This window comes from Trichoderma ghanense (assembly GCF_004382785.1).
Source record: "Trichoderma ghanense strain CCMA-1212 chromosome Unknown scaffold_3, whole genome shotgun sequence".
In the NCBI taxonomy this organism is placed as follows: domain Eukaryota; kingdom Fungi; phylum Ascomycota; class Sordariomycetes; order Hypocreales; family Hypocreaceae; genus Trichoderma; species Trichoderma ghanense.
Window position 1 is genome coordinate 2180240 of NW_027395666.1, and position 15342 is coordinate 2195581.

At 56.2% G+C, this 15342-nt stretch overlaps 6 protein-coding genes across 6 annotated transcripts; 2 read left to right on the plus strand and 4 right to left on the minus strand.

The window, feature by feature from the left end:
• Nucleotides 1-240: 240 nt before the first annotated feature.
• On the minus strand, nt 241-2057 carry CCMA1212_004059 (Palmitoyltransferase PFA3; the record flags this gene model as incomplete). Its single annotated transcript, XM_073701378.1, has 2 exons — nt 241-1706; nt 1877-2057. 2 exons carry the CDS (start codon nt 2055-2057, stop codon nt 241-243), a joined length of 1647 nt encoding a protein of 548 aa, XP_073560825.1.
• Nucleotides 2058-2828: 771 nt separating this feature from the next.
• Nucleotides 2829-6915, minus strand: CCMA1212_004060 (Transcription factor tau subunit sfc1; the record flags this gene model as incomplete). Its single annotated transcript, XM_073701379.1, has 6 exons — nt 6684-6915; nt 6188-6602; nt 4828-6120; nt 4023-4243; nt 3236-3960; nt 2829-3177 (listed from the first exon to the last, which is right to left on the minus strand). Exons 1-6 carry the CDS (start codon nt 6900-6902, stop codon nt 2829-2831), a joined length of 3222 nt encoding a protein of 1073 aa, XP_073560256.1. The 5' UTR covers nt 6903-6915.
• On the plus strand, nt 4699-5227 carry CCMA1212_004061 (uncharacterized protein; the record flags this gene model as incomplete). The annotated part of the gene is made up of 2 exons (XM_073701380.1): nt 4699-4702; nt 4818-5227. The coding sequence occupies 2 exons, from the start codon at nt 4699-4701 to the stop codon at nt 5225-5227; spliced, it is 414 nt and encodes a 137-aa protein (XP_073560257.1).
• Nucleotides 6916-8545: 1630 nt separating the features above from the next.
• On the plus strand, nt 8546-10846 carry CCMA1212_004062 (Serine/threonine-protein phosphatase 2A 56 kDa regulatory subunit delta isoform; the record flags this gene model as incomplete). Its single annotated transcript, XM_073701381.1, has 5 exons — nt 8546-8569; nt 8680-9015; nt 9089-10042; nt 10116-10414; nt 10483-10846. 5 exons carry the CDS (start codon nt 8546-8548, stop codon nt 10844-10846), a joined length of 1977 nt encoding a protein of 658 aa, XP_073560665.1.
• Nucleotides 10847-11998: 1152 nt separating this feature from the next.
• On the minus strand, nt 11999-14212 carry CCMA1212_004063 (uncharacterized protein; the record flags this gene model as incomplete). Its single annotated transcript, XM_073701382.1, has 3 exons — nt 11999-13492; nt 13577-13962; nt 14206-14212. 3 exons carry the CDS (start codon nt 14210-14212, stop codon nt 11999-12001), a joined length of 1887 nt encoding a protein of 628 aa, XP_073560666.1.
• Nucleotides 14213-14420: 208 nt separating this feature from the next.
• Nucleotides 14421-14988, minus strand: CCMA1212_004064 (uncharacterized protein; the record flags this gene model as incomplete). The annotated part of the gene is made up of 4 exons (XM_073701383.1): nt 14421-14734; nt 14793-14818; nt 14906-14919; nt 14980-14988. 4 exons carry the CDS (start codon nt 14986-14988, stop codon nt 14421-14423), a joined length of 363 nt encoding a protein of 120 aa, XP_073560663.1.
• Between the last annotated feature and the right edge of the window lie 354 nt (nt 14989-15342).

Genomic DNA, 15342 nt, shown 5'->3' on the forward strand with positions numbered 1-15342 from the left:
TAAGTAATGAAATGCTGTAGTGCAACACAAATCTGAAAAGGGTGATAAGACAAAGCAATATAGAACAAGATTAAAGCTTTCGAATAAATTACTCGCCAGATATGACAAGAGAGAGAGAGAGAGAAAAGAAAAGAAGCACGCCTACGTGCCGTAAGTGAAAGAAAAGACAAGATAGACTGAACAGAAACAAGCTGTGAGCCAGAACAGGGAAAGGGGGGGAACAAAGAATAGGAGCAATCATTAATCCACATCATCGTCATTCACGTCAGAGCTCGGGCTCACCACCCGGCTGCTGTGGGCGCTGCCGCTGCCCGCGCTCTGCTGACTCCCGTGGCGTAGCATTCCGCTGGCGCCGCCGCGACCCCAAGGCCGCGTGTTGGTCACCACGCTCATGGCCACCCGCTCGGCTTCGCGCCGGCTGGCGGCCGTCTGGGAGCCATGGTGGTGATGATTGTGACTCGGCTCCTCCTCATCCGTCTCCAGCAGGTCATCGTCCGGTGACGCCGCCGCGTGGCCTCGCGGGCTTAGCCTTCGCATGGGCACGTCTTGCGAGCCGTCGGCGTACAGATTCGGGTCTCTACCCAGAATGCGGTCCGCCTTGCTCGGGGCCCGCCTCGCGCCTCCGTTGACTCCGTTCAGAGGTCCGCGGCCGTGGTAGTTGCCCGTGACGTCCGCGGTCGGCGACGGCATGTCCCCTCCGTATCCCCAGCCGGCGTTCACCTCCCGCTGGCGCTGCTCCTCTCGCGCATTCTTCAGCCTCTCGCGCTCAGCGACCCATTTCGGATTTGGCTCCCAGCTCCAGCCGTCTCCGGTCGTGTTGCAGATGGGGAAGAACCACAGCAGCGGGCTGGGCCCCAGGAGGTGCAGCAGGTTTCGCTTCCAGCCGAGGTCAAACGCGTTGGGCAGCTTCTCCGAGTCCTGCTCGTCGAGGTACTCCTCGTAGCGCTTGCGGCTCTGGTACCGCTCCAGTTCCTCGTACGACATGTGCGCGCGTGGCATCGGCTCCTGCGAGCGCCGCTCCTCGCCCTCTTCCCGTGTGGTTATGCCCGGCAGCGCGGTGGCGTGGAAGTCGACAAACTGCCTTGCCTGCGGGATTCCGTTGGCGAGGCCCTGGGCCTGGTGAAGCGTCCGCTTGACCGTCGACAGGTACCTCGTCTTCTCGAGACACTCAATCGTTGTCTGGTTCCTGCACGCCAGCATAATGTGCCACGTCGTAAAGGCGCCGACCACGAGCCCGATGATGCCGCTCATGACGGCCAGCATGATGAAGTTGATGGGCAGCAGCGTGTCGAGATACTTATTGTCGTCCATCACCTCCGTCCAGAACCAGGTGCCGCTGACCGCGAAGCAGTAGAAGGAGAAGATGGTGGTGTAGATCAGGAAGAGGAGAAACGGCTTGTAGTTGCGCAGCCCGATACACGACGCCAGCCAGGGGCAGTGGTGGTCCATCTTGAGGACGCATCGTCGGCACGTCGAGCAGTGGTGCGTGCGGTCCGGCTTGCGGGCCTGGCACTTCTTGCAGAATCGGATCTCGCCGTTGCTCTTGACCGTGAAGGACGTCGCCGTGCGGTGCTGGTTGCCGCTGGTTGGGAGGAGGCCGTAGCCGTCGTTGTTGGTTGTCGACCCGGGATCGGTGAAGACGGCCGTCGTGTACGACCAGTTGAGCAGTAGATAGAGCAGGACGCCGAAGAAAGAGGATGTCGAGCCTGTAATTGGTATGCGCAACAGCCCATGGTCAGCTTAAGCCCGTGCCAATACATAACTGTTCCTTCTCCAGAAGCGCACACAGCCTCGTCACGCCGCCTCTTCCTCCCCTTTCCTCTGCTTCTTCTCATTCTTCTCCTTCATCTTCTTCTGTGTCTTCTGATTCACCTACCTATCCAGCGGGTGCCGTCGCTCTGGCTCCCAATGCTCACCACGACCCAGCACGCCCACGACGTCAATCCATAGACAAACGCCAGCGGGAAGTACTTCGCCGTCATACAACAAGCGCGCTCGAACCGGCGCGCCCAACGGAACGCCATGCTGGGATTGTCGCTGAACGACTCGTCTTCCATGAAGGAGATCCGCAGCCCGAACCCCTCTCTTCGTCTATTCGTTGATTTGCGTTATTCGTATGGACAAGTCAAAATGCTCCTTCGTGCGTCGTCGCTCGTTCGAATGCCGTCTGTCTCTTCTCTCTTTTTTTTTTCTTCTTCTTGGTATCGGTATCGGTCAGGGTCAGTGAACCACGCGGCTCGGCAATCGAGATTGGCTGTGACTTGTCGCCTCGCGCATTGGATGACGCCTCGCTCTAATGGATCGGACCGGCTGGTGCTGAGCAATCACGCCTGCGCATAATCTGGGCACTCGCAAATGTTTGATTCGGAGGATTCGCAACACCCGCAAAGGACGGAGTAAGAGAATGGAAGAGTTGCCTTGCGCTTAGGTCATCCAGGGGCGCAGTTGGTTTCGGGATACTTCCCGAGTCGCCGCCTGAGCCTCGCGCGCTTTACCCCGAACGGGCATCGGCGTATTCTGGAAGCCGCAGCAGAACGAGTCAATTCCATACTACATACTCTATACCCTGGACGACAAAAGGGTTGCTCATCCACATCGCCCGTCTCGAGACACAATGTTGTAAATAAGAGTAGCCATCTGTTTGCTATCTTCGCTATTTGTATCGTCGTGATAACTGCCCATCGTTCATTGCACGTCATGCCCCAACCGCCGGCTACAGACTCAACCCCATCTCTACTCTTTTTTCGATTCGACGAAAAGGGGGGATGTTCATCAACCCCTGGAATCACCCAAAAATTCCGTCGCAGTGCAGGAAGCCGTGGCTACATCTACCAGTAAACGTCGTCCGGCACGGTACTGACGGGATACTTTGTCTTGTTCACGGTGGCCTCTCCGCGCAGCTTCTGCTTGACCTGCTCCGACGTCTTGAAGATGATGCTTCCGTCCTGATACCGAGTTCTCTCAATGTCCACAAGGCCTGCCGTCAGCTGGTCCATAAAGGTCTCGTAGTGCTCCGTGTCTTGAATGCGACACTTGGAGCTTCGGGACTCAGCATGCGAAGCGATGCCTGCCAGAGTCTTGAAAAGGCGGAGACAGTACGGGCATCTGTAGCTCTTGTTTCCATGGATTGGTGATCGGAGATGGCCAACAAGCCCTCTCGCTGACTTGAACGTTTTCCTACGCGGCGTTAGTAGTTGCGAATTAACCCCCAGTCACTTTGACAATGTTTTCTTACCCGCACAGCCGTTTAGGGCAGTTGTATTTATCAGTGTACATGCAATAGTAGCGGGCAACGTTGAATGACGGGCAGTCTGGGTCGTCAGGGTCCATTCCCGCAGTGACGGTTGTCACACCCGACCTAAACACTGGGCGAACAGTCTGAACCGGGCTTGGGGTCTCGTCATCATGGCCACGATTGTCCTCGCTGCTGCCAAGGGTGCCGGGGTTGAGAAGGCGGATGGGTAGTTGAAAGGAAGCCGGGGCTTTCTGCTCAACGACAGCAACGGATGCTGTCTCAGCTTTGATGGCGGGTCGGAATGGAAGCCTGAGCACATGTTGGGTCGCAACATTGCCATTGCCGTTGCCAGTGCTCGGCTTCGACGTGCTCTGCGTTGTAGTTTCGGGAAGCTGAGTGCCACCGCCTTCGCTACCCGAGAGGCCGGGAAACTCCTCTTGAATCAACTTGAAGGAGGTTGGCTCCTTGTCAATGTGCCAGCCCGAGATTGTGCTTCCAGCATTAGTCGACGGCATGTACTTGGTGTAGTTTCCTTTGACGGGTTCCTTTGTCAACTCCTGCAAGCGTCGGGGGAACTCCAGTTTCTCCTCTCGGAGTTCATCGAGTACGGCGGTATCAATGCGGTTGCAAAAGCCTCGCTCGATATGGTCAATGAGAGCACCGAGACGCTTGAACGGTCCCTGGCCACAGCCGGGACACTCGAGGTTCTGCTCAAGAGGATGCTCCTATCATCAAGTTTCTCGAGGTCAAAAGAGAGTCTGTCATGGCCATTCCGCGATTGACTCACCACCTGCATGTGTCTCATCTCGCCCTCCAGGGTGTGGAAATCGCGGCCACACAGCTTGCAATGGATATGGTCCTCCTTGTTTTCGTTGCGCATGTACCTCTTGTGCTTGGCCAGGTCATCGTAAACGGAAAAGGGCTTGTTGCAATGCTTGCAGAACCAAGGGCCCTCGGAGAAGGGATGGGAATCCATTGCGTCCCAAGGCCAAGACGCGGTCGACGTTGCTGGTTTCGAGCCTCAGAGAGGATTGGATGGGAAGAATACGAAGGGCGTCGAGATTGGAACAAGATGGAATGGGAAGAGAAGCAGAAGATGTGAAGAGCAGCCTCGAGGGACGCGGATATCAAGCAGGAAAGGGTTTGGCCTGAGGCAGACTTGGCATCGAGGCTCGAGGGCAGGAGCGCAGCTGCAGTGAATCAGGGTGCAAACAGAGAGGCGTTTGCTGGCACAGTGATTCAACACGGCGCAGTTGAGTTGAACAATAGCAAGGCCCTGATTGCCTGGGGCAACTCAACAGGAAGGAATAGCAGCAACTCGGACGAAGGCACGTGGCTGATAGGTCGTTGCTGCCCTGATGGTACCATTCACTGGGACACTGAAGCTTCGCACAAGAAGTGGTAAGTAGGGACACCTTCAAGTCAAGGTATCGTGAAGACTGGAAGGCTACATGTGCCTTGGCATGCGTCTATAAGATGGAAGACATCAAGATGGGCTGGAGTCCTATCTCATGTAGAGTCACGCCGTGAGGCCAAGTCTAGTCTGGCACAAGCTCTACTACCTTATTCGTCGTCATCCGAGTCGCCATAACCAACCTCGACTTCATCGTCTTCCCCAAAGCCAGCGGCCCCTACCCCTTCTTCCTCGTCAGAGCCATTCTCATTCTCACCGTCGTCTTCATCGTCACCATCATCGTCCTCGTCCTCGTCATCGCTAGCAGCTTCAGAGTCCTCGCTCTGATCCATCCTGTCAAGTATGCTGACTTCCTCCGCCTCCACATCCACATCCACTTCCGCGTCTGCCTCTGCCTCTGCCTCTGCATCTACATCTACATCTGCACCTGCATCATTTGGTGCAACGGACGACTGTTCTTCTGCATCAACGCCCATCTTGGCGCGAGGACGGACTCTCACGTTATACACCTGGCTCTTCTTCTTCTTGGACGGCTCTCGACCCCTGAGCAGCGTAAGCTCTTCTTTCGTGAGGTGTAGATTGGGTAGCGGCAGATGAAAGGTGGCCGAGGTGGACCGAATAGGCGTCTGGTCGCCGCATTGCAGCGTCGGGGCAAAATCCTCCTTGGTCAGTCGCCGACCAAACTGGATCGCCACGAGCTTCGTCTTCATGATGGCCTTGACTTTGGCCCACAGCCCTCCGTGATACCACCCACTGCTGACGTCCCAGGTCGGGCGCACCTCTGCATTATCCAGCAGCTCTCGGAGCAAGGGGTCTGTGATATCACACACCTGCCACACCTTACCATCGGTATGGTACGTCTCTCCGTCGAAGATGTGGCTGGCCGACAGCTCTTGGACGAACTCCTTTGTCCGGCCCATCTGCACTCTTCGTAGGGATTGCCAAGTCTGGTCCTTCTTTGCTCTCTTCTGCTTAGGAAGCTTGAACATGAGGGTCTGGTAAATGCGATACTTGGGGTCAGTTCTCGGGTCGATCCCGTACGGCACGACTCCGTCTCTCCACGGCCCGCCCTTGAACTGGTATGCCGTATAGTTGAGGTACTTTTTCAGCTCGTTCCAATTTCGGAGCTTGCCGGCAAGGTGGTTTAGCAGAGACCGCCGAGTCCAGACCGGCCGATCTTCGAATGCCTCCTCGAGCTGAGCAATCACCTCAACCATGCGGGGATCTGTCATGTCAGGTGGGATTTGGGGGCCGGTGGGGGCGGCATCTTCTGTCCCTATAAAGTGACCGACTTGCTTGACCGCAGTCGTATTGACCGTTCCGCCATCTTCCGTCAATCGAACGTATGGGTTCTGAGAGTAGAAGTAGTTGAAGGGCAAGCTCATGTGGGTGAAGATTGGTGGTGGTATGATGTCCACGCTGGGCCCCTGATCGATGCCAGGGGTAAACTTGAACTGCTTGATCTTGTCGACTACAGCCATGGTCAGTTGATACGCCACCTTTTAACGGGCATAAGTAAACATGGAAGAGAAGAGTACCATCTCCAGGAAGAACCTGCTCGACATATCTCCGCGCGAACGATGATTTGTCCATGTCCCAGTAAAAGTCAGCCAGGCCTCTGAAGCGATGAGTGTGCTTGATCAAGCCCACGGCCTCGACCTGATATCTGCCAACATTGTCCTCTAGCTTTCGCCTGAGAAGCCTTGGATCATCGCGACGTGCTATAGATTGGACGTCTTCTGAAGCTGAAGCTGAGAAATCAGTGCCCTGGAGTTCCATGTCTCCTTCCCATGGGCCATCCGTCCCGCGCTTACGCTTCCTCCCCGTCCGCTTGGGAACAGTGATCTTGAGGACGACGTTGTGAGACCTTGCGTTATGTGACATGATGGGCGGGCAGAATGGCTCCTCTGGATTGATGTACAGTGGGATGGAGTTTCTGAGAGGATCTAGGACCTATAAAAGGCATCCTTATGAGCAAGATATACGACATGGAGGCGAGATACAGCACACGTGAGCTTTGGAATAACAACTTACATGCCGCAGAGAAGGCGCCCTGCCAAACGCTCTGACGGCTCGGTCAACGTCTTCGACGACGGCCGGGATCTCGACGGCCGTGAGCTCCCTTGATGGTATGACATATCGCGGAGCGCCACCATTCTCGCGGCCGGTGTCTGGAGCCGTGCCTCTTGCGATTCCTCCCGCGATGCCTCCCGAACTGATGCTGCCAACGTCCCCTTGGCGAGGCGTATCCATGGCGAACGGACCTCTGGTAGCGCCCAGAGATTGTGTCACTATTCCCAGCGTCTGAAGCTGATCTCACCACCTGCAGCTTCAGCAGCTTCTGGATGAATGCCGAAAGAAGAAAAGAGACCCAGACTTGCCAGACCCCTGCATTAAGCTGCTGGGAAAGCTGCCGCTGGCGAAACACTCGTCAATGAAATGACTGGAGCAAGGCCCGGTACTTGTTGGTTCGTATACAGTGCGGATAGGTGCCTCGCGGCAGCCGCTAAAGGAGGCCCCAGGTTAGGAGGTACGTAATTTACGCATCACGCGCTTGTTGGGGCAGTGTTTGAGAGCCGGGGGTCTCGCTTCCGATTGGATAACGACAGGACCGTGGCACTGTGCGGTAATATCGCGAACACGGTACAGGGAGACGGGACCCTTCCTGCCAGTCGTCAGGGAGCTTGGGCACTGCAACCATGGCCGCGGCCAAGCCCATGAGAACGACAGACCCTTGCGGGATCAAATCAAATCAAGGCAAATCAAAGCGAACTTGAACAGTGTTTTGCCATTGAGCGAGCGGTATATCGTCTGCTGTCTTCAAGGTTCCACTGTCTGCTGTTGCGATCAACGGAGTCAACCAAGTCAGTGCCCAGCAACCGGGCAGCAAGCAGTGGAGGGCCAACAGTTGAGCGCTGTTGACGGCTCGCTCCAGTGAGTCCAGGTGCTAATCGCCATAGCGACCCGGGCGCCTCTGCCCCTACAGCCCCTACCAACCGGGCCCCCAACTCCACTGGCCGGATCGCTGAGCAGGTCCCCGGCCGCCGCTGCCAGCATTCAGGTCGAGCTGGAACTCCACTGCTGGTCGCTAAGGCGCGCAGGTCCACGGCAGGCTCAGGTGAGGTTCCAACGTTCCACCAGCCTCGACCTGGACTCTTCAGCAACCTGAACCGCAACTCCCCCGCGTCCAGTCCACGCCTCTCGACGGCTAACCTCCAAGCTGCCGTCTGCTGCTATTGCTTGCCGTCTGCTAGTGGGAGCTCCAGTCCAAATTCGAGCGCGCCGCCAGCTTCCAGCCCGCCGCTGACGCTCTCTACTCGTCCAGCGTCTACTTATCGGCCGCTCTTCATCTCTATCCCAGCTCCTTGTGCGCTTTCTCTCGCGGGCGACAGCAGCATCACGGGCGGAATCGACGGCCAGCCATCGCCTCTCGACGCCGACACTGCGCGACCTGCCGACAATTGGTCACCCCGACGCAATTCCACGTCCCATCCAGGCTCAGCTCCTTGGGCCGACTGCCATCGCACCACATCGACCCCCCTGCCTCTCTGCTGTCCCCGACCAGCTCCTTGAGACCCGCGTTCCTGCGTCTGAACGAGCCTCGCTGTCCCTCCCACGTCGAAGCCGCCGCCTACCACAAAGCCGTCGAGGGATCAAAGAAGAGCCTTCGCCTCTGCCCATCATCTTCTCCCTCTGCAAACACGCGCCTCTCGTGCTCCGACGCCGCCGTTTGCCCCCGGCATAGCTGGCGTTGCCCCCCCCTTCGCCTAGGCTCGCCTCACCCTCCGCTCCGCATCCCGACTGTGTTGCCTTACTACCCCACTGCGGCTACGGAGTTGGCTGGACGGCCTCCGGTCTTTCGATATAGTTATCCCTGAGCACCGTTGCCAGTCACGATGAAGCGATTCAGCCAGAGAGTGGTAAGTCCCCCCTCCCTCGATGCCTGCTCTGCGCTCGCGCCAAGCGCTGCTGGCATGCCCCCCCTTTGCCCAAGCTGTTTGGCAGCTTCTGATGCGAAATCGTCAACTAGCTCTCGCGAGGCAAAGATGCCACCAAGTCCTCCAAGAAGAATAAGGATTCCAAGGATGGAACTTCGTCCCCCTCGTCCCGAGACTCCAACCAGTCCCCGAACCTGACCCCGTCGTCATCGACATCGACCCTCAACGACCTCCGCAACAAGCCGCTGCCGCAAAACACGGGCCATGGGAGCGATCACGGCGGTGCCGGCCAGTCCTCTGGCCCTGCTGGCAGTTCTCAGCAGAGCCTCGCCGACCGATTTGCGTCTCTTGGCAGCAGCGCCAGCCCCAACGGCGCCAATGCGGGCGGTAGAGGACCTCCAACTGTCGTCATCAGCCCGACGCCTGGTGTAAGTATCTGCTTGGCTCCTTCGCAGGGTGCTCGCGACTCCCTCATGCTAACTATCCACCTCCTCCTGCTAGCACATCCCTCCGCCTGGTGCCACCGAGACGATGCCCCATGAGCTGGCACCCCCCAAGGCTGGCCAGAAGTCACTCATGATCAACCGCATGGACAACCGAGATGCGATTCCAGAGGGTCTGCGGACGCCAAAGCGACAGCACTCGTCCCGCTTCGACATCTCCGCCCACCGCGAGCTGGAAAAGCTTCCGGGCTTCCACGAAGTGCCGCCTAACAGGCGCCAGGAGCTGTTCATGCAGAAGATTGATCAGTGCAATGTCATCTTTGACTTTAACGACGCTAGTGGTGACATGAAAGCCAAGGAGATCAAGCGGCTAGCTCTTCACGAACTGCTGGACTACGTTGCCAACAATAGGCAGGTTATCACGGAGCCCATGTATCCCAGGGTCGTCGATATGTTCAGCAAGAATCTTTTTAGACCAATCCCGCCCCCGCTGAACCCCCAAGGCGAGGCTTTCGATCCAGAGGAGGACGAGCCCGTCTTGGAGGTCGCCTGGCCGCACATTCAGGTCGTCTACGAGTTCTTCTTGCGCTTCATCGAAAGCCAAGACTTCAACACTAACATTGCTAAAGCCTACATCGACCATAGCTTTGTGCTGCAGTTGCTGGATCTCTTTGATTCTGAGGACCCTAGAGAGCGAGACTTCTTGAAGACGACACTGCATCGCATCTACGGCAAGTTCCTCAACTTGCGATCTTTCATCAGGCGGTCAATCAACAACGTCTTCTTCCAGTTCACCTACGAGACCGAGAGGTTTAACGGCATCGCCGAGCTTTTGGAGATTCTGGGCTCCATTATCAATGGTTTTGCCTTGCCTCTGAAGGAGGAGCACAAGATATTCTTGACCAGAGTCCTGCTGCCCCTGCACAAGCCCAAGAGCCTGAGCATGTACCACCCCCAGCTCGCATATTGCATTGTCCAATTCCTGGAAAAGGATGCATCCCTCACCGAAGACGTAAGAAGATACAGCCCCTCTACAGTCAGTTGGAAACTGCGTTGCCTATATACTAACTGAAAACGCTACATAGGTGGTTCTTGGCCTGCTACGCTACTGGCCAAAGGTGAACAGTACAAAGGAGGTCATGTTCCTAAACGAGGTTGAAGACATCTTTGAAGTCATGGATCCGGCCGAATTCGCCAAGGTCCAGGAGCCTCTGTTCCACCAGCTTGCCAAGTCCGTGGCCAGCCCTCACTTCCAGGTTGCAGAGCGGGCGTTGTACTTCTGGAACAACGAGTATTTCTGTAACCTTGTCAGCGACAATGTGGAGATCATCCTCCCCATCATGTTCGCGCCCCTTTACGAAAACTCAAAGGGTCACTGGAATAGGTATGTTGACGATGACGGTTACTGTTCGGAAACAAGTGGCAGCTTTATGGGAACTGACGCACGCGCAGAACAATTCACGGCATGGTTTACAACGCCATGAAGCTCTTCATGGAGATCAACCCTCAGCTCTTTGACGACTGTTCTCATGACTATACGGAGCAGCAGAACAGCGCCGCCGCTCGAGAAGCACTGCGAGAGCGAAAATGGGCTGCCCTATCCCAACAAGCCGATGAGCGGAGAGCGACAATGGGGCTGAGCCCTGCTGCGGCGCCTGGGAGGGCTCAAGGAGGGAACCTCCCGCCGTTGGCAGAGGTTGATCCCGCCGCTGAAGACAACCAGAAGCGCCTCGACTCGCTAAAGCTCCAAGACGCCAGCAGTCAACAAAACACCCATGAGCGACAAGCTTCGGTAGGATCTACTCGAAGCAGATAGCCTTGTTGTGACCAACGAGCCCTCTCTCTCTCTCTGAAAGCTAACGGCCGCTGGCTTTCTTTCTCTGTCCATCCAAGGGCCTCCACTTTCGCTATATTTTATTTTGCCCAGCATGAGTCTGTCACTCAGACGTCTCTAGAAGTACGTTCTTGTAGGTGCCAGAGGGGTTTTCGGCCCTTCAGTAGGTTTTCTCGGGGGATTTTGGATGGCAGATCAACGTCAAGGCTGGAGCTGGGGCCATTGGGGAAAATGCTTTTAGGGGTCTGCGAAGGGGGCTGTGCTCAAGTAATGTTGACGATTCTTCTCTCTTTTCCCTTTCTTTTGTGTTTTTTTTCATGTTTTATCTGCATAGGCAGAGTTTGCAAAACACCGATATTGAGCAGGAATCGTGTACAAGGGGGTTGATCCAATAATTATTCCTTTTTTCTTACTCTCTGTCCTTTCCTTTCCTTGACTATGTTTACCCTTTCTTCTGAGGAGATGTGAAAAATGGGTAAACAGCAGAACGAGCAACGTACTCTGTGAACACGGAGTAGAGGAGAGAACGAGAGAGAAGAGCAGTGCTTCTTTGCATGGGTTTTTACTGGGCATGTTGAAAAAGGGGGTGGAGAGCGGAAGGGAGAAGAGAACCCCATTTGTGGTAGCAAGCGGGCCAAGAGCGAGTAAAAAAAAAAACGACAGCAGAGCCTTAATTTCCATTCAGATTTGTATCTTCTTTCAAAGACTCTAGGAGGTTGACGGATGAACGGATAGAGGTCCAGGTTTTCGGTTGGTGGACAGGGGGACATGCTGTGCGTTGCTTATATGTGTTGTGTGTGTTTAGCACTTTGTACTCGAATAGATTATTTGCTTTGTACTTGAACAGAATACCAACCTATTTGCTTTTGTACTAGAATGCTTGGTTCGACTTCAAGCTTCTATCAATTTCCAGCTCAATATAAGATGTATCTAGTAAATGCTCTGCTGGGTATCCCGTGAAAGCCCACGAGCCCAAGTCTGTCACGTAATTCAAGTCTTGAAACACCCCAGGTATTACACAGTCCCAGACAACCCCCATTCATCATATGACCTAAAACGCCCAGCAAAAAAAAAAGGTGAATTGGTATCCTTCGAGAAAGTTTCAAGGTAAGAGTGGGTAGTCTAGTACTGCCCTCAATAGCCCCCGCGGCCATAACCGCCTCTTCCACCGCCCCTGTACCCGCCGTTGCCGTTGCCGCGTCCATACGAGTTGTTATGCTGAGGCGGTTGAGGCGGCAGCGGCGGCGGGATAGATCCTGCAGGGAGTTGGTTCATGCTCATCAAGTGAGCCATCAACTCGGGGGGAGGCGGGAAAGGAGGGGCCCAGCCGCCCTCTGGAGGGACGCCGTGCGGTGGAGGAGGCGCCGTGCCGGGAACCCACTGCGGTGGGAATCCTCCCATGGGCGGAGGAAATGGTGGTGGGACGGGAAACGAAAATGCTAAAGGGTTGGGAGGCGGTAGCGGAGGATGTGAAAACGGAACAGGTGGCATAAAGGGAGGTTGAGGAGGTTGAGGAGGTTGACTGCGGCTGTCACGGCCGGGACTGCCGCCGCGATCCCCACCACGGGAGCGGCTGGGGCTGCGGCTTCTGCTGGGGCTTCGGCTGCGACTTCGGCTGCGACTTCGACTGCGACTTCGACTGCGACTGCGGCTACGGCTGTAAGATCGATCCCGTTGTCGGCTACGGCTCTGGGAGCGCGAAGACAGTCGGGGTCGTTTGAAGGAAGGCGGCGATGAGCTCCGGGATCGGCCACGAGAAAGGCTCCTCGATGTTGATCTTGGCCGCGACTTCGACGCGGACCGTGAGCGCTCTGTGTATTGCTTCTTCCGTCTGTCCCTCATCCGCTCGCAGAATTGGCGAGACCAGCCGTAGTAGCTGTCTCCTCCGACCACCTCGCCCGTGATTTCGTCCAGAATGATGCGCTCTCCCATTTCACTGTAGCCTGTGTGTACGTCATCGCTCGGCTCGCTTTCCTTGGAGTATATGTAGTCTGCATCCTTCAGCAGCGACTTGACCGCATCCACGACTCGCTTCTCGGCTGGACCCGTCGCCAGTTGAATAGGGCGGATCTGGTCGGGGACCATGGGCCTAGAGGAATTCGGCGTGATGTGAGGTAACCATGTTCCGGCAGGCAAATCATACCACGGGATGGAAGCGTCTCCGTGAAAGGAGGGCAGGATGTACGGGGCGTCCTTGGCGAGCTTGAGCGAGGTCTCGGAGAGCTCGAGGTTCACGGCAGTCATCTCGGCAGAGCCATTGGACAGAGCTGTGCGGAGCTGAGCAATCACGTCGGGCGCGAAGTACGCCTTCTCCTCCCACAGATCGATCAGGCGGCTGAGCTTGGTCTTGTGCTTGGGGCAGTTGTCGAAAGCCGCCGCGTTCCCCATCATGGCGGGCAAGACAGCCGCCCACCGCTCTGCCACCTTGCGGCTGCCCTGGCGCACAACCTGGTGGTAGAGGACATCATTGGCAATGTACAAGAGATGCAGCCTCCGCCTCTTGGCGCTGGGCTGCTTCCCGTCAGCCTCCACGACCAGGTTCTTCGACAACACGGCCCAGAACTTGCCCAGGGCTGTGCAGCGCGCCGTGGAAGGCACAATGTTGTCGACGATCCAAGCCTTGCATTTCTGCCCAGCGAAAAGGTTTTAGCAATTTGAGCGCGCTTGTGAGCGCATGTGACAAAGCGCCTGCGAGCAGTGAATGGGTCAAACCTGGACGTTCTGGCGAGAGCACTGGACGATGGCCTTGTCTAGCAGCGAGAAGAAGTCGTCGACCGCGGCGCGGTTCAGCGAGGTGGGATCGGCGCGGAAGAGAGTCGCCGACAGCGTCGCCTTGGTGATGGCCAGCTCAGGCGAGGCCATGGCGGGCGGGTTGGAAGGCCCCAAACAGGGTGCAAGATGCTTGGTTGGATCTGCTGCGGCTCGGGATATAAAGTCAGAGAGAGCTTGAGGCTGTTCGCGAATACAAAGGCAAGTTTGACGCATGTCGCGGGAAAACCTCGGGAGCGCGTACCCTAGCTCGATAGCTTCGGAACGAGCTCCATTACCGTTGGGATGCAGGAGCTTTGATGAAAGGAACAGCGCATGTGATGGCTTCGCTGAGAATAGTCGATATGGCCATAGATCAAGATTGAAAGGGTGGAACAAAAAAAAAAAAAAACTGCGTTGAGCCTGGTTATTTGCCGATAAGGGGAGGCAGCAAAAGGGAAACACCAAAGGATAAGCTTCTATGGAAAAGTATGACATAGGAATGGCCTCATTTTCAGGGTCCATCAGTCCACATACCAAGTACCGTGTGGTGAATCCCATCACTCATGGAACTGCACTTGCGATACTCGTACTCGCCATTGTCAATCATCAATCCCTTTTCTTCATTTGAGTGGAGTTTCACAAACCGTACTTTTCCCGCCAGTGTGCGGAGCAACGACTATATAACCCTGTCAAGGGCGTCATGTTACACCATGATAATGTACAAGGCCAGCATGAATTCCCAGCATAAACAGCAATAAGATGAGCTCCTCTTTTCCTGCCCTTCCAGTTCAGTCCCTCCGCCTCTCTAGCTGAACCTGTCCCCTTTCCGGGCTCGATACGGCGTATCGCTCTCGTACTTGCTTTTCTCGGTTATTCGCTGAGACTCTGTCGCCGGGGCATGCCTCGTCGCCGCAGGGTCGCTGCCCGCTTCTTGGCTCGGCGAGCCAGCGTTGTCGGTCCTTGCAGGGCCACCGTTGCCAGCTCCAGAGCCTGTCGAGGACATGGCCGCGTCATATTCCAGGGCCTTGTTTGCTGCGATCTTCTTGTGGTGCGCCTCGAGCTTGGCCTGGCGATCAGCCCGGATTTGCTGCTTGGCGAAGACGTATGCGCCGGCACCGGCTGCGCGTGACTGGTCAGCTGAGGGAGCTGATGAAAGGAGAACCAGGGGATTGCCTACCGACGCAAAGGGAGCCCCATCCCAGCCTGAGATGAAGGAGAGCGAAAAAGAGCCTCTGGTTAGCAACTGTGGTGTGTTGAAAGCAGCGACATGCGGATATGGCGGGCTAGTACCAGAAGGATTTCACCTGCACGAACCAGAGTCAGTTGAATGCTCGGGATCCAGAGCCGAACAGAGCAGCACCTACAGTGTTCATCGTAACGGTAACCGAGTGATTCGTGTGCTGATGGTAGGATTGCGATGATTTATTCGAGGGAGCGTCGGATGTCAAATATCGCAGGCAGTGGAGGCGGCAGAGATGGGAAGCTGATGCTAGGACAAAGCCAAGTCGTCCGATCAAAAAGCTTAGCCGGCATAACGATGCGCCTTGTAACGCGCGATTGGCCCGGCGCTGCGGCGCTGCTGCCAGCCCAGTGGTTTCGGCACGGCTCTTCAGTGGCCTGAGCGCCAAATCCCAGCGCGCAGCCGCCTGTGGCTCACACTGTACAGGGGCATCCTTGCCGAGATCCAATTTGCAGTGCTAAATTAACAGGCCCAGCCGTTTCCTGGA